This window comes from Thalassophryne amazonica, chromosome 12 (genome assembly GCF_902500255.1).
Source record: "Thalassophryne amazonica chromosome 12, fThaAma1.1, whole genome shotgun sequence".
In the NCBI taxonomy this organism is placed as follows: Eukaryota; Metazoa; Chordata; class Actinopteri; order Batrachoidiformes; family Batrachoididae; genus Thalassophryne; species Thalassophryne amazonica.
Genome location: NC_047114.1, coordinates 93,559,825 through 93,578,678, shown reverse-complemented (window position 1 = coordinate 93,578,678; position 18,854 = coordinate 93,559,825). Strand labels below are relative to the sequence as shown.

Here is an 18,854-nt window from a genome sequence, read left to right as displayed (position 1 = left end):
CTATTCCATTTATTAATCCAAGTAGCTCAATCAACAATTTGCACCATTTTTTTTTTACTAAAATTGGAGCAACTTCAACTTTTGACCCCTGTACAAACTGAAATTGACCTTTGGCACCATTCTTAAGGTTTTTACCCCATAACTCTATAACATTCAGTCACAGATAGTCCAAACTATACCTTTTTGGAATCTTTATGATCAGACAAATAATGTGGTATAGTTTTCAATATGATTGGAGCATATTTATATTTTAACCCCTGTGTAATTCTTCAATTGACCCCTATGTGGCCGCCTATTCAAGTGGCCCATCGGTTTTTTCAAAACAGCAATGTCTAAGGAGAATTTGTGCTGGATTTCGTGCTTGTATCACCATGTGAAGTATTGTTTCAGTTATTTGCTGCACTACATGTTGGTTTTGGGCTAGATGCCCTTCCTGTCTCAACTCCACACACTATAATGGATAATGGGCACGGGTGGTTTTGAACCAGGAACCTTCTGATTAGGAAGCTAATGCACTAACCACTTGCCCACCATACTGTCCCTGTAACCCCATGTCTCAAAAGTAACCATCTAGCTACCGCAGCCAGGTGAAGTGTGGTTGTCTCCTTGGCCTTCTCGAGCCATTGGGTTCCTCAATACTGAGGCAAGTAGGTGCTGGATCACATCCACAGAAACACACCACATGGTCAAAATGTCTGAGCTGACATACCCTCACGATGCAAGAGATACTACTCATCGCAGACTCCGGGAGGAACTGCTCGTTTGACAGAAGGTCATTCTAGTGGTACCCAAGGGTCCTCTGAAGACACGTGATACTACAGACATCCAGTCGTCACATTGGGTCACTGATTGTGTCCAAGTCTCACAACCACACAGTAAGACAGGAAGCACCAGAACCCTAAAGACTTGGAAAGACTCCAGCAAAGACATCTGCATTGCCAAAAATCTCTGTCCAACAACGTCATGACTCCATAATGTTCTTCCTTTCTCTCAAACTCCGACACAGAGGAACCAGAGACGTACCTCTATAAAACAGCATAGACCTGCCTGCCATCTGCTGGACATGTCTGGGATTGTTGCAGGGAATAATCTTATGCATGACAGAAATGAAGAGCAGGTGCAGTTGAAGTTACATGTAGGTTGAAATAAGCTTGTTTGGCCTGAGTCTGGTTACTACTGAGGCATCTGGTGCTTGGTCACAAAATGTGTTCGCTAAACTGATGAGGAAATAAAAACGAAAGCCAGAGTGCACATCATTTCCTGCTCATTTGCTTAAAAACACAAATGAACACACCAGCGCTCAAGTTCTGCCAATCATGCTGGCTTTGTCTTGTCTTGTGCCCAGCTGTCATTTGTGATGAAGCAAGTGGAGGTCGTCCAAGTTCACGAGAAACTCAAATTTCAGGAAAGTAAAATGAAACGTGTCTCCATCAGCTCAGGAAATGTCAAAAAAGTATTAAAATGACAAACTCTGGACTTTTGGAATATAGCCATAAGAGAGAAAAAAAATACATTTTGGAGTTATTAACATTGCAAGACATGGTATATTACTACTAACTTGTATCCCTTCCTGTTCCGGAGCACAGCAGTGTTTTTCTGTATCTGTTAGCTGTTTAATCTGCGCAGTTAGATTGATCTAGTTAACTAGATAACGATTTGTTTCACAGTATAATCTTCACGTGCCTTAACTAAAGCACTCCCTCTGCTGAATCACCTCTAAATTATTTACACATTATTCACTTTGTGTGTTTTTAGGAATCCGCTAGCTTAGCGCAGCTACTAGCTCTTAGCCGGTTTAGCATGGCAGCTTCTCCTGTCTCTCCCGCACTTTTCTGCTCTGGCTGTGAAATGTTTAGTTATTCCTCGGCCTCCTTTAGCAGTAATGGTACTTGTAATAAGTGTAGCTTATTCGTAGCTTTGGAGGCCAGGCTGGGCGAATTGGAGACTCGGCTCCGCACCGTGGAAAATTCTACAGCTAGCCAGGCCCCTGTAGTCGGTGCGGACCAAGGTAGCTTAGCCGCCGTTAGTTTCCCTCTGGCAGATCCCGAGCAGCCGGGAAAGCAGGCCGACTGGGTGACTGTGAGGAGGAAGCGTAGCTCTAAACAGAAGCCCCATGTACACCGCCAACCCGTTCACATTTCTAACCGTTTTTCCCCACTCGGCGACACACCCGCCGAGGATCAAACTCTGGTTATTGGCGACTCTGTTTTGAGAAATGTGAAGTTAGCGACACCAGCAACTATAGTCAATTGTCTTCCGGGGGCCAGAGCAGGCGACATTGAAGGAAATTTGAAACTGCTGGCTAAGGCTAAGCGTAAATTTGGTAAGATTGTAATTCACGTCGGCAGTAATGACACCCGGTTACGCCAATCGGAGGTCACTAAAATTAACATTGAATCGGTGTGTAACTTTGCAAAAACAATGTCGGACTCTGTAGTTTTCTCTGGGCCCCTCCCCAATCGGACCGGGAGTGACATGTTTAGCCGCATGTTCTCCTTGAATTGCTGGCTGTCTGAGTGGTGTCCAAAAAATGAGGTGGGCTTCATAGATAATTGGCAAAGCTTCTGGGGAAAACCTGGTCTTGCTAGGAGAGACGGCATGCATCCCACTTTGGATGGAGCAGCTCTCATTTCTAGAAATCAATTTTCTTAAATCCTCCAAACCGTGACTATCCAGGGTTGGGACCAGGAAGCAGAGTTGTAGTCTTACACACCTCTCTGCAGCTTCTCTCCCCCTGCCATCCCCTCATTACCCCATCCCCGTAGAGACGGTGCCTGCTCCCAGACCACCAATAACCAGCAAAAATCTATTTAAGCATAAAAATTCAAAAAGAAAAAATAATATAGCACCTTCAACTGCACCACAGACTAAAACAGTTAAATGTGGTCTATTAAACATTAGGTCTCTCTCTTCTAAGTCCCTGTTAGTAAATGATATAATAATTGATCAACATATTGATTTATTCTGCCTTACAGAAACCTGGTTACAGCAGGATGACTATGTTAGTTTAAATGAGTAAACACCCCCGAGTCACACTAACTGCCAGAACGCTCGTAGCATGGGCCGAGGCGGAGGATTAGCAGCAATCTTCCATTCCAGCTTATTAATTAATCAAAAACCCACACAGAGCTTTAATTCATTTGAAAGCTTGACTCTTAGTCTTGTCCATCCAAATTGGAAGTCCCAAAAACCAGTTTTATTTGTTATCTCTCGTCCTCCTGGTCGTTACTGTGAGTTTCTCTGTGAATTTTCAGACCTTTTTGTCTGACTTAGTGCTTAGCTCAGATAAGATAATTATAGTGGGCGATTTTAACATCCACACAGATGCTGAGAATGACAGCCTCAACACTGCATTTAATCTATTATTAGACTCAATTGGCTTTGCTCAAAATGTAAATGAGTCCACCCACCACTTTAATCATATCTTAGATTTTGTTCTGACTTATGGTATGGAAATTGAAGACTTAACAGTATTCCCTGAAAACTCCCTTCTGTCTGATCATTTCTTAATAACATTTACATTTACTTTGATGGACTACCCAGCAGTGGGGAATAAGTTTCATTACACTAGAAGTCTTTCAGAAAGCGCTGTAACTAGGTTTAAGGATATGATTCCTTCTTTATGTTCTCTAATGCCATATACCAACACAGTGCAGAGTAGCTACCTAAACTCTGTAAGTGAGATAGAGTATCTCGTCAATAGTTTTACATCCTCATTGAAGACAACTTTGGATGCTGTAGCTCCTCTGAAAAAGAGAGCTTTAAATCAGAAGTGCCTGACTCCGTGGTATAACTCACAAACTCGCAGCTTAAAGCAGATAACCCGTAAGTTGGAGAGGAAATGGCGTCTCACTAATTTAGAAGATCTTCACTTAGCCTGGAAAAAGAGTCTGTTGCTCTATAAAAAAGCCCTCCGTAAAGCTAGGACATCTTACTACTCATCACTAATTGAAGAAAATAAGAACAACCCCAGGTTTCTTTTCAGCACTGTAGCCAGGCTGACAAAGAGTCAGAGCTCTATTGAGCCGAGTATTCCTTTAACTTTAACTAGTAATGACTTCATGACTTTCTTTGCTAATAAAATTTTAACTATTAGAGAAAAAATTACTCATAACCATCCCAAAGACGTATCGTTATCTTTGGCTGCTTTCAGTGATGCCGGTATTTGGTTAGACTCTTTCTCTCAGATTGTTCTGTCTTATTTTCATTAGTTACTTCATCCAAACCATCAACATGTCTATTAGACCCCATTCCTACCAGGCTGCTCAAGGAAGCCCTACCATTATTTAATGCTTCGATCTTAAATATGATCAATCTGTCTTTATTAGTTGGCTATGTACCACAGGCTTTTAAGGTGGCAGTAATTAAACCATTACTTAAAAAGCCATCACTTGACCCAGCTATCTTAGCTAATTATAGGCCAATCTCCAACCTTCCTTTTCTCTCAAAAATTCTTGAAAGGGTAGTTGTAAAACAGCTAACTGATCATCTGCAGAGGAATGGTCTATTTGAAGAGTTTCAGTCAGGTTTTAGAATTCATCATAGTACAAAAACAGCATTAGTGAAGGTTACAAATGATCTTCTTATGGCCTCAGACAGTGGACTCATCTCTGTGCTTGTTCTGTTAGACCTCAGTGCTGCTTTTGATACTGTTGACCATAAAATTTTATTACAGAGATTAGAACATGCCATAGGTATTAAAGGCACTGCGCTGCGGTGGTTTGAATCATATTTATCTAATAGATTACAATTTGTTCATGTAAATAGGGAATCTTCTTCACAGACTAAGGTTAATTATGGAGTCACACAAGGTTCTGTGCTAGGACCAATTTTATTCACTTTATACATGCTTCCCTTAGGCAGTATTATTAGACAGCATTCCTTAAATTTTCATTGTTACGCAGATGATACCCAGCTTTATCTATCCATGAAGCCAGAGGACACACACCAATTAGCTAAACTGCAGGATTGTCTTACAGACATAAAGACATGGATGACCTCTAATTTCCTGCTTTTAAACTCAGATAAAACTGAAGTTATTGTACTTGGCCCCACAAATCTTAGAAACATGGTGTCTAACCAGATCCTTACTCTGGATGGCATTACCCTGACCTCTAGTAATACTGTGAGAAATCTTGGAGTCATTTTTGATCAGGATATGTCATTCAAAGCGCATATTAAACAAATATGTAGGACTGCTTTTTTGCATTTACGCAATATCTCTAAAATTAGAAAGGTCTTGTCTCAGAGTGATGCTGAAAAACTAATTCATGCATTTATTTCCTCTAGGCTGGACTATTGTAATTCATTATTATCAGGTTGTCCTAAAAGTTCCCTGAAAAGCCTTCAGTTAATTCAAAATGCTGCAGCTAGAGTACTAACGGGGACTAGAAGGAGAGAGCATATCTCACCCATATTGGCCTCTCTTCATTGGCTTCCTGTTAATTCTAGAATACAATTTAAAATTCTTCTTCTTACTTATAAGGTTTTGAATAATCAGGTCCCATCTTATCTTAGGGACCTCATAGTACCATATCACCCCAATAGAGCGCTTCGCTCTCAGACTGCAGGCTTACTTGTAGTTCCTAGGGTTTGTAAGAGTAGAATGGGAGGCAGAGCCTTCAGCTTTCAGGCTCCTCTCCTGTGGAACCAGCTCCCAATTCAGATCAGGGAGACAGACACCCTCTCTACTTTTAAGATTAGGCTTAAAACTTTCCTTTTTGCTAAAGCTTATAGTTAGGGCTGGATCAGGTGACCCTGAACCAGCCCTTAGTTATGCTGCTATAGACTTAGACTGCTGGGGGGTTCCCATGATGCACTGAGTGTTTCTTTCTCTTTTTGCTCTGTATGCACCACTCTGCATTTAATCATTAGTGATCGATCTCTGCTCCCCTCCACAGCATGTCTTTTTCCTGGTTCTCTCCCTCAGCCCCAACCAGTCCCAGCAGAAGACTGCCCCTCCCTGAGCCTGGCTCTGCTGGAGGTTTCTTCCTGTTAAAAGGGAGTTTTTCCTTCCCACTGTCGCCAAGTGCTTGCTCACAGGGGGTCGTTTTGACCGTTGGGGTTTTTACGTAATTATTGTATGGCCTTGCCTTACAATATAAAGCGCCTTGGGGCAACTGTTTGTTGTGATTTGGCGCTATATAAATAAAATTGATTGATTGATAGATTAACCAATTTTCAAAAACAAAAAGCATTGGGAACTGATGGGGACAGTCTGGAATAAATGACAAATTGTTTGCAAAGTTATTAAAACTAAAAACCTAGGAAAAGTACAGTAAAACTTGTCTAAACTGTAATCGTACAAACTGGATACTCGTACTCACAGGACAAAAGCAAAAGTCACAATGTTTTTGGATAGTTTTCCATGTAATAAACACTGTATATAACAGATTTTGTATAACGGATTTTCATTCACATCAGACAAAATCTCCCGTCCCATCTCAATGAATTCCCATTAAAAACATTTGCATGTACCGGACAAAGCAGTCTGGACCTGCCCAATAAAAGAAGTACGAAATGAAGTTCATCACTGACGTTTGCCAATTCGAGGAAAGTGGGTACCGTATTTCCTTGATTTTTTTCTAACCGTGCACCTAAACAATGCAGGCTTTTATTCGAGGCTGGTGATTATCAACAAAATGCTGGTTCTTGCCTGCACTGTAATATGGTGTTAAGTTTCACACATATACCTGGGTGTGGTGAACCAAACCACTTTTGTTCAGGGTCCTCTGCGGGGCTGTGATTTGTCACTTTGATGTTTTCACTCCTTCCTCTCCCGTCATATTTGAATAGTTTTTTCAGTGCACCCACCAATTACATTTCTACACTCAACAAAAATATAAACACAACACTTTTGGTTTTGCACCCATTTTGTATGAGATGAACTCAAAGATCTAAAACTTTTTCCACATACACAATATCACCATTTCCCTCAAATATTGTTCACAAACCAGTCTAAATCTGTGATAGTGAGCACTTCTCCTTTGCTGAGATAATCCATCCCACCTCACAGGTGTGCCATATCAAGATGCTGATTAGACACCATGATTAGTGCACAGGTGTGCCTTAGACTGTCCACAATAAAAGGCCACTCTGAAAGGTGCAGTTTTATCACACAGCACAATGCCACAGATGTTGCAAGATTTGAGGGAGCGTGCAACTGGCATGCTGACAGCAGGAATGTCAACCAGAGCTGTTGCTCGTGTATTGAATGTTCATTTCTCTACCATAAGCCGTCTCCAAAGGCATTTCAGAGAATTTGGCAGTACATCCAACCAGCCTCACAACCGCAGACCACGTGTAACCACACCAGCCCAGGACCTCCACATCCAGCATGTTCACCTCCAAGATCGTCTGAGACCAGCTGTCCACAATAAAAGGCCACTCTGAAAGGTGCAGTTTTGTTTTATTGGGGGGGGGATACCAGTCAGTATCTGGTGTGACCACCATTTGCCTCATGCAGTGCAACACATCTCCTTCGCATAGAGTTGATCAGGTTGTCAAGTGGCCTGTGGAATGTTGGTCCACTCCTCTTCAATGGCTGTGCGAAGTTGCTGGATATTGGCAGGAACTGGTACACGCTGTCATATACGCCGGTCCAGAGCATCCCAAACATGCTCAATGGGTGACATGTCCGGTGAGTATGCCGGCCATGCAAGAACTGGGACATTTTCAGCTTCCAAGAATTGTGTACAGATCCTTGCAACATGGGGCCGTGCGTTATCCTGCTGCAACATGAGGTGATGTTCTTGGATGTATGGCACAACAATGGGCCTCAGGATCTTGTCACGGTATCTCTGTGCATTCAAAATGCCATCAATAAAATGCACCTGTGTTCTTCGTCCATAACAGACGCCTGCCCATACCATAACCCCACCGCCACCATGGGCCACTCCATCCACAACACTGACATCAGAAAACCGCTCACCCACACGACGCCACACATGCTGTCTGCCATCTGCCCTGGACAGTGTGAACTGGGATTCATCCGTGAAGAGAACACCTCTCCAACGTGCCAAATGCCAGTGAATGTGAGCATTTGCCCACTCAAGTCGATTACGACGACGAACTAGAGTCAGGTCGAGACCCCGATGAGGACGACGAGCATGCAGATGAGCTTCCCTGAGACGGTTTATGACAGTTTGTGCAGAAATTCTTTGGTTATGCAAACCGATTGTTTCAGCAGCTGTCCGAGTGGCTGGTCTCAGACGATCTTGGAGGTGAACATGCTGGATGTGGAGGTCCTGGGCTGGTGTGGTTACACGTGGTCGGCGGTTGTGAGGCTGGTTGGATGTACTGCCAAATTCTCTGAAACGCCTTTGGAGGCAGCTTATGGTAGAGAAATGAACATTCAATACACGAGCAACAGCTCTGGTTGACATTCCTGCTGTCAGCATGCCAACTGCACGCTCCCTCAAATCTTGCGACATCTGTGGCATTGTGCTGTGTGATAAAACTGCACCTTTCAGAGTGGCCTTTTATTGTGGACAGTCTAAGGCACACCTGTGCACTAATCATGGTGTCTAATCAGCATCTTGATATGGCACACCTGTGAGGTGGGATGGATTATCTCAGCAAAGGAGAAGTGCTCACTATCACAGATTTAGACTGGTTTGTGAACAATATTTGAGGGAAATGGTGATTTTGTGTATGTGGAAAAAGTTTTAGATCTTTGAGTTCATCTCATACAAAATGGGAGCAAAACCAAAAGTGTTGCGTTTATATTTTTGTTGAGTGTATCATGGATCAAATACGTTTGGCAGAAAAGTCTGCAAATATGAACAACTTTACAAAACGGAATCGGAAAAAGATACTCAAAACACCCGCAATTCATGGAGCGAATTCCACATACCATATCGTTGGTTTGGAGGTTGATGGTTGTATAAAGAAGTGGAGCTCATTGAGGGACAAATTCATCCAGAAAAAGCTGCTGTTTCTGCAGCAAATTGCATAAAGATGCAACGGAGAACTTTAAAAGGGTCACGTGCACGTCAACGTCATTGCATGGCCACGGAGTTACAGCATTGTAGAAGCATAAATCAGGCTTTAGGATTTTAAGGTACCACTCTGCAGTGGACTTAGAAAAAAGAGTGACTGAATTAAATGTAATCTTTTTAATGCGCTTATTTAAGGCAGGAATTTGTTTTTTCCCGATGAAATTTTGACCCGGTCATTAAATGAGGCAGGTGTCTATTCAAGTTCAGGCTTTTAATCAAGGAAATATGTAAGCCTAATTGGTGCTGGTGATTCCCCGTAGATCATTCTGCACCTCCTGACTGTAACTAATCTGTTACATGCATAAAACGGATTTTCTCAGTTTTATACATGTAACAAATTTTGTCCATTTTATACATATAGCAGATTTTGATTATAATGGACAAAATTTGCTGGTCCACCTGAATCTATTTCCTTTTGGCCAAGTCCAGGCGTGCTGCCATGTGCCTTTTACTAAGGATTGATTCTGTTTGGCCACAATACATGATATGCATATGCCATTTTAGAGCTCTATTAGGGAACATCAGTTTTGATATTTTGATCATGTGGCGCTACATTAGATGCCTACTTTCTAGATATGGGAATGGAGCACTTGCCTACCTGGGTGACTGCAATCCAGTCTTCAAGGTGGTTTTTAGAGTGTACCAGTGCTCCAAGACCTGAGCCGAGAACTCTGTACTGAAGATGCACTCACACAATAGCCAATGGTGATATAGGATGTCACAAACTGAACTTGTGCTTTAACCCTCTGAGGCCTATGGACATGAGGGCACATCCAACTTATGTTTCTGTTAATAAATCAGTGACAGAATCTCACAGAGACTTCATTTGACCACTTCCTGAAACTACAGTGTGTCACCTCTAGTTTCAATCCCTGTTTTAGATGATCTTTGTCTCATAGCCAATCCCAGAGCCAGGAGAAGGTCACATGGATCTGTGTCTCTCTACTTGCTGCTTCAAGAGGTTCATCCAGAGTGCACTGTCGCTCTGTTCAGGAGTCAGATGAACTCATACTGCCACTAAACCCTCAGAAATGAAAAAAGGTCCTGTCAGCCTGAAAACACTTTTTAGTTTTTACCTCATCCTTCAGAAGAAACACAGTGATAAAAAATTGTGGATAGACTACTTACTTTTTCCAGAATCTACACATTCACACACACACACACACACACACACACCCCACCCCCGCACCCAACCAACAAAAAGGGGGAAAATCTGCATTCCACTTTTTACACTTTGTATCCATTGATGAATATTTATGGATATTTCTGTGAATGAAGACAAAAATCATGTAACTGGAAATGGTGAGTGACTTCGTTTTTCATTTACTTACATTGATATAAAATTTCCTTCAAATATTACACTACTTTTGTGAGCCAATGACTTTGTTAAATCCATTTCTACCACCAAAACTGTTTGTCCACATGAATAAAAGGGTGTTTTCATTAAAGCTTTGAAGAAATTTCTAAAAATGCATTTCATTTTCTTCAGGTTTAGAGCAAACATATTTCTACATACCATCTTTTTGGCAAACATAGGACACATATTCTGAAAGCTGAGAGTGTCGTGAACATTTTGAGATGCAATACATGGCCATTATACTATACCATAGAATCAGAAACGCAAAGGGCTTTACGATGATGCCTCACATTCACTCAGACCAATACCTCCCTAATAAATATGGTAAAATCCAGAAGATATCCCAACACTTCAGAGGGTTACGGCCCTGGTTCCCAACCTGGAGTTTGAGTGCCCCCCCCAGGGGGAGCTAAAGATCACTAACGCTGCCTGTGAATTTTTTTGCTCTGAGGCTGTCAAAATTAGTAGTACGTGTGTTAATTAAGTCATAATAACACACTTACTTGACAACCAAAAGTAATTAAAAGCATCATCTTCTTTGGATAAACCAAAGAGAAAAGGGGGGGGGGGGGGAGTGTAATAGCAATTAAAAAAAGAAAAAGATTTGGAATGTGCCACTCCATTCTTGCTTTGGGGGGGGCGGTGCATGAGGTTGGGCTGGGAGGGGGCGGAGGCGCTCAGGTTCTCTTTGGTACTGGTTTTGGGGCAGTGACACCATCACCAAGCTACATAAGCTTATAACATTTTTACCATCGTTAGCGAAAAAACTGAAAATTGGACCAACTTTTTGTTATTGCAGTAATCTGTTACTTCTAACTTTAGTAGTTTTTCTTAAATTGCATTGTTAATGTAAAGTTTCAACCATTTCAGAAAAACTAAGAAATTTACTGTAGGTGTAACAAATTACAGTATTTTTTTTTCTTCTTGTTTTTGTTTTTCAGGTTGCCCAATTTTCACTTTTTTTCATTGTGAAATACGGAACTTTACAAACAAACAAACTGTGGTATTTATATATTACGTGTGGTAATATCCTTGAGAAAAACAATGGAGCCCAAACTGGCGGCGGTGTGGCGGTCAGCGGCGGGACAGGTGAAGGCCAGGCACTTGTTTAAAATGCCTTTTTCAATGAAAGTGTCTTACAAGCCGAGTTTCACAAAACCTGATGGAACGGGTGTTGCATCACCAAACAGGAACACCATTAAATTTCTGATGGCAGATCCGTACAAACGAGCCGAGCAAGTGAAGAATTTTGAGAACTACAAGATGGAAAAAAAGAAAAAAAAATCACATCCCTTGTGTGCGCAGAGAAAACACCACCCGGCCCCACGGAGGTCCACAGTTGGCCTCCGCAGCTCCTGGTTGTGTTTGTGAAATGCGATCCCTCCCCTCCGTGCCCTTTTACCGTTGTGATATAATCTTGTAGGCGTCTGGGAGGTAGCAGTTGACGTTCTCCATCTGGAACGGGTCAGCGTCACAGATCTTGTCGTCAGTGCGGCCGTAGTTGGCCGTCTCGATCATAATGACATCACTCCCCGGGCAGCGGAGATCAATTGCGTATCCTTCGCACGAGAGTTCTCTCCTGACCAGCCCGAAAGGCAAGGCCGCGCGGCTGAACCCTGGCGGGGGAGAGGGAGAGAGAGAGAGAGAGAGAGAGACGGAAAATAAGCAAATAAAATAAAAGAGCTGCTGCTTTAATACAACAAGACCACACAGGACACTGTAAAAATCTATTGGCACCAAACAAATCAGCCACAGCAGGTCACTGTTTACTGCAGCGGACAGGCTGTTACAAGCGACGGACGACAGAGGGGAAGGACGATACCATTCATCTCACCTTCTATCTGTAGTCCTCAGTCTAAATCAAAGGAGACGATAAATTCAAGACAAGCGTGCACCAGGAAACCCTCCATTAGGACCTGTTTCAAACTCCGACACTTCCCTACATTTGTTATTTCCTTTGCTGTTCTCGTTCTGCAAAATGTAGGAAAAAACAGAATCCTGGCAGAATTTAGTGTCATCTAATCTGTATTTACAGTGTTGGCGATGGAGGGGGATGGACTGGAGTCCAGATAGAAGGAAAAATCCATAGAGCAGGTGGGAGCAGAGCCAGACAGACAGACAGAGAGACAGACAGACAACCAGACAGACAGACAGACAGACAACCAGAGAGCCAGACAGAGAACCAGCCAGACAGCCAGAGAGACAGCCAGCCAGCCAGACAACTAAACATACAGCCAGCCAGAGAGCCAAACAGACAGACAACCATAGAGCCAGAGAGACAGACAGTTTGACTTTGTGAGAGAATAGCTGTTTCAGTCCATTACATTTTACTTTGGAGGTCATAAAGAAATGAAAGGCATCAAAGGGCTGATGTCCACTCTGCACCGTGATGTAAATGTACAAGTCAACACACACGTCTGTAATGGTGATTCTGACTGAGCATGACTTCCATGTAACTTCATTCTTGAAGTCATTCATAACAATCAATCAAACAAACATATTTTGCAGATCAATATATGTCTTAGATTATCCATCTAGGCTTCTTGGCTGTTGAGACAGACACAAAAAAGGAGGGTTTTTTTTTTTTCAGACCACATTTTCCTCTGGCTTTGACAAAACTATTCCAAAATCTAATCACCTCAAGATATTCGTCCAAGTAATATTCCCACCAAGTTTGAAGGAAATCCATCCAGATGTTTTTGAGTTATTTTGTTAACAGACACCCACACCCACACACACACCCACACACTAACACACACTCCACTGAAAACAATTCCCTGCTTGCCACTTCGCAGACACACAGGGTAATAATGTTCAGATGGAAAAAAGTACAGCTATGAGGACAAAAAAGAAGAAGAAAAAAAAAGACGTGGGGCTGCATCCACCACACCTCAGAAATGCCTTGGGTCCTGGATGGCAACCATGCATGGAAACAACATTTCCATCAAGCTATATTTCAGAGTAGTGTCACTCATTCATTTCATACCGCTTATCCAGCTCCAGGTCACAGTGACAGCAGCCCAAGCAGCTCATCCCACATTTCCCTATCCTCGGCCAAGGCCTGCAACTCCTCCCAGGGGGATCCTGACGTGTTCCCAAGCCAGCTGGGAATTATAATCCTCAGATGCTCGAACCACCTCAGGTGGCTCCTTTTGATGTGAAGAAGCAGCAACTCTACTCAGAGTCCCTCCTGGATAGTCGAGCTTCTCACCCTGTCCAGGAGTGTAAGCCCAGATACCCGACGGATGAATCATTTCCGCTGCTTGTATCTGCAACCTTATTGTTTTGGTCATTACCCAGAGTTCCTGACCATAGGTGCGGACAGAGCATAAATCGACTGGTAAATTGTGAGTCTTCACCACAACGGTCGGGTACAGCGTCCGTAAAGCATCAAAAGCGCACCAATGAGGATGTTAAACAGATATTAAGCAGATGTTAAAATTTGACTGCCTTCTCACAAGTAAGTCTTCTTTCTGTTCGAGCTGACCGCTGCTGGACATGCTCTCTGTAGGTTTTCGGCCATCTGCCAGAATGTGTTGAAGCTGGCGTCATATACAGACCGCTGCCACCATCCCTAAATCCCAACGCTTCAACCTGCCTTTGTCAACTAGAACAACCCCCACCCCAAGATGTTGGACCAGAATAATTCTCCTTCATGCACATCTACATATGGCATGCTACCGCTGTCCAAAGTTTCATTTAAATCCACCTCACGGTTTAGGATGAGTTGGTTTGGACCTGTTGCAAATGTACGGTCTACATCTTAAGTGCGGCGTTGCACTTTGAGATGACTGATGTTTCGATTTGTTGCTTTATAAATAAATTGAACTGAACTGACCAAAAAAAAAAAAGTACCCTACATTTCTGAGAAATCATTTAAGGTTAAACATAAGTTGAATATGCAAATAGCTCCATTTAAGAAGTGCATGAAGACCTCTGCATGAATACTCAATAATGGCCATTGTGTTGTGAAAGTGTTGGAACACGGACCCACAACAGGGGGCGCAATGAACGGACAATGGAGAAAGTAAATAACAAGTTTTACTGTCGTGAAAATGCACAACCAATACAACAATTGACAATTTGGGTTTACACCGAATTCCACTGGTGTCGTGTGGGCAGGCTCGAAGGTAGGAGACGTCCGTCCGAGTCGAGCCGGAACCACCCAGATTTCCCCTGCCACCGAACCCTGGAAATACTGGAACCGCCAAGTCCCGAATTCCCAGGTGGCCACTGCCTCCGCTCGTCGGATCCGGTACTGCTGGCAAGAGAACAAACACACAGGTGTGGATGCGGCTGCACCCAGTACACAGAGAGGGAAGAAGCTGACTCCACCTCACGTCAATACTGCAGAAAGGTGAGTACTTCTCCAAGCAATTTAGCTCACAATAATCAGCTGTCCTGCAAAGGTTTAACAAATCTTTTAGCCAGTTAATCAGAATATTAATGCAGAGAACGTTACCTCTAACGTAAGGCGATATCTCGGCACTGAGGTGGAGACGCCGTCCTCCTGATATACCTCTGTGCTGAGTGGAACAGCTGAGTCTGGTGATGGGTGACAGCTGTCACCCAGGCTACTCCCATAAGGCGGCAGCGCCCTCTGGTGCCTGGAGCCCGCACTCCAGGCAGGGCGCCCTCTGGTGGTGGTGGGCCAGCAGTACCTCCTCTTCAGCGGCCCACACAACAGGACCCCCCCCTCAACGACCGGGCTTGTCCGGATGGCGACGGTAGAAGTCGGCCAGGAGGGCCGGGTCCAGGATGAAGCCCTTCTTCACCCAGGAGCGCTCCTCGGGTCCGTACCCCTCCCAGTCCACCAGATACTGAAAACCCCGGCCCATCCGACGGACATCAAGGAGCCGGCGGACAGTCCAAGCCGGTGCTCCGTCGATGATCCGGGCAGGAGGCGGCGCCGGACCCGGGGTGCAGAGGGGTGAGGTGTGAAGAGGCTTGATCCGGGAAACATGAAAAACTGGATGGATCCGCAGTGAGGCCGGAAGCTGGAGCCTCACTGCGGCGGGGTTGATGACCTTGAGGATCTTATAAGGTCTGATGTACCGTTCTTGTAGTTTTGGTGAGTCAACCTGTAGAGGAATGTCCTTGGTGGACAACCAGACCTCCTGCCCAGGACGATACTTGGGGGCCGGGGCTCGCCGCCGGTCTGCATGTCTCTTCGCCCTCGTCCGGGCCTGCAACAAGGCAGAGCGGGCGGCCCGCCACACCCGACGGCACTTCCGTAGGTGGGCCTGGACCGAGGGCACACCGACCTCTCCCTCAACCACCGGAAACAAGGGGGGCTGATACCCCAAGCACACCTCAAACGGGGAGAGGCCGGTGGCTGATGACACTTGGCTGTTGTGGGCGTACTCGATCCAGGCCAGGTGGGTACTCCAGGCCGTCGGGTGCGCGGCTGTCACACAGCGAAGTGTCTGCTCCAGTTCCTGATTCGCCCGCTCTGCCTGCCCGTTGGTCTGGGGGTGGTACCCAGACGAGAGGCTGACCGTGGCCCCCAGTTCCCGGCAGAAGCTCCTCCAGACATGTGAGGTGAACTGGGGACCGCGATCGGAGACGATGTCTGATGGTATGCCATGCAGACGGACGACGTGGTGGACCAGGAGGTCCGCTGTCTCCTGGGCCGTTGGGAGCTTCGGGAGGGCCACGAAGTGGGCCGCCTTGGAGAAACGGTCCACTATCGTGAAGACGACGGTGTTTCCCTGGGACGGCGGGAGACCCGTGACGAAGTCCAGACCGATGTGGGACCAGGGGCGATGAGGCACGGGCAGTGGCTGTAGCTGCCCTGAGGTCTTTCTGTGGTCGGCCTTGCCCCTGGCGCAGGTGGTACAGGCCTGGACGTAGTCCCGGACGTCGGCCTCCAGGGATGCCCACCAGAAGCGTTGCCGGACGACTGTCACGGTCCTTCGCACCCCTGGGTGACAGGCGAGCTTAGAACCGTGACAGAAGTCCAGGACTGCAGCCCTAGCCTCTGGTGGGACGTATAGTCTGTCCTTTGGTCCGTTTCTGGGGTCCGGGACACGGGTCAGGGCCTCCCGGACGGTCTTCTCCACGTCCCAGGTGAGGGCGGCCACGATAGCGGACTCCGGGATGATGGGATCCGGGGGATCCGACGGTTCCGTTTTGACTTCGTCTTCGTGCACCCGGGACAGTGCATCCGACCTCTGATTCTTGGTCCCGGGACGGTAGGTAATCCGGAAGTCAAAACGGCCAAAGAACAGTGACCAGCGGGCTTGCCTGGGGTTCAGCCGCTTGGCGGTCCTGATGTACTCCAGGTTCCGATGGTCAGTGAAAACCGTGAATGGCACGGCTGTTCCCTCCAACAGATGTCTCCACTCTTCGAGGGCCTCTTTCACAGCAAGGAGTTCCCGATTGCCGACGTCATAGTTCCGTTCAGCGGGGGTCAACCTGCGAGAAAAATAGGCACACGGGTGAAGGACCTTATCGGTCTTCCCGCTCTGGGAGAGCACCGCTCCTATCCCTGAGTCCGAGGCATCCACTTCAACCACTAACTGGCGGCTAGGATCGGGCTGCACCAGAACTGGTGCAGACGAGAAGCGCCGTTTCAACTCCTTGAACGCGGCTTCGCACCGATCCGACCAGGTGAAGGGAACTTTTGGTGAGGTCAGGGCTGTCAGGGGGCTAACTACCTGACTATAGCCCTTAATGAACCTCCTATAGAAATTAGCAAAACCGAGGAACTGTTGCAGCTTCCTACGGCTTGTGGGTTGGGGCCAATCTCTCACCGCCGCAACCTTGGCCGGATCAGGGGTGACGGAGTTAGAGGAGATGATAAACCCCAAGAAGGACAAAGAAGTGCGGTGGAATTCACACTTCTCGCCCTTCACAAACAGGCGGTTCTCCAACAACCGCTGCAGAACCTGACGGACATGCCGGACATGAGTCTCAGGATCCGGGGAAAAGATGAGTATATCGTCCAGATACACGAAGACGAACCGGTGCAGGAAGTCCCGCAGGACATCGTTTACCAACGCTTGGAAGGTCGCGGGAGCATTAGTGAGACCGAACGGCATGACCAGGTACTCAAAATGGCCCAACGGGGTGTTAAATGCCGTCTTCCATTCGTCTCCCTTCCGGATCCGAACCAAATGATACGCATTCCTAAGATCAAGTTTGGTGAAGATATTGGCTCCATGCAAGGGGGTGAACACCGAATCCAACAGGGGCAACGGGTATCGATTGCGAACCGTGATTTCGTTCAACCCCCTATAATCAATGCATGGACGAAGCCCGCCATCCTTTTTACCCACAAAAAAGAAACCAGCACCCATCGGAGAGGTGGAATTCCGGATCAACCCGGCAGCTAATGAGTCCCGGATGTAGGTCTCCATTGATTCACGCTCCGGCCGTGAGAGGTTGTACAGCCTACTGGACGGAAACTCACTGCCTGGAACCAAATCAATGGCACAATCATACGGGCGGTGGGGAGGAAGCGTGAGAGCCAGATCCTTGCTGAACACGTCAGCGAGGTCATGGTACTCCGCCGGCACCGCCTTCAGATTGGGCGGGACTCGGACCTCCTCCTTAGCTTGGGAGCCGGGAGGAACCGAGGAACCTAGACACTCCCGATGGCAGGTTTCGCTCCACTGAACCACTACCCCGGACGGCCAATCGATCCGGGGATTGTGCTTTAGCATCCATGGAAACCCCAAAACCACACGGGAGGTGGCCTGAGTCACAAAGAACTCGATCACCTCCCGGTGGTTACCTGACACCACCAGAGTTACTGGAGGTGTCTTATGTGTGATTGGTGGGAGTAGGGAGCCATCTAGCGCCCGAACCTGCACAGGCGAGGTAAGAGCCACCAGAGGGAGCCCTATCTCCCTGGCCCATCTACTGTCAAGCAGATTCCCCTCAGAGCCCGTGTCCACCAGTGCTGGGGCCTTCAGGGTTGAATCCTCAAACAGGATCGTGACTGGGAGTCGTGTAGCAATGTGGGTGTGTCCCACGTGAATATTTTGGCCCACCCCTGGCCCAGTCTCTAGGGGCGGGCGTTGGAGTTTAACCGCTCGGGGCAGTCGTTGGCGAGATGCTCACTCGAGCCACACACATAACAAGCTCCGTGGGCCCGCCTCCTTTGTGCTCCAGGTGCCCTAAATGTTGCCCTGCTCGTGTCCATAGCTTCGTCAGCAGGGGGAGCCATAGGCGCACGGAGTGCAGGAACAGAGGAGCGTGGGGAGGGCGGAGCTCGATCGGACCCGGAAGGGAGAGGGACGACGCGTGCCTGGCCACGCCCTTCTCCTCGTTCCTGACGGCGTTCTTCTAACCGGTTGTCGAGTCGTATAACTAGATCGATGAGCCCATCTAAATCCCGCGGTTCATCCTTAGCCACCAGGTGCTCTTTTAGGACCAGTGACAGTCCGTTTACAAAGGCAGCGCGGAGGGCAGTGCTATTCCAGCCGGATCTCGCCGCCGCGATGCGGAAGGCGACTGCATAGGGCAGCTGCGCTCCGACGCCCCTGTCTTAT

General features: G+C 46.4%; 1 protein-coding gene across 9 annotated transcripts in view; it reads right to left on the bottom strand.

The window, feature by feature from the left end:
* LOC117521144 (adhesion G protein-coupled receptor L2-like) overlaps positions 1–18,854 on the bottom strand; it is a 186,710-nt gene that overhangs the window by 122,322 nt on the left and 45,534 nt on the right. For all 9 annotated transcript variants that reach the window (XM_034182481.1, XM_034182487.1, XM_034182483.1 and 6 more), the window contains exon 2: positions 11,759–11,972. In XM_034182481.1, the coding sequence (XP_034038372.1) occupies positions 11,759–11,972 (214 nt within the window). The remainder of the gene's footprint in view (positions 1–11,758; positions 11,973–18,854) is intronic.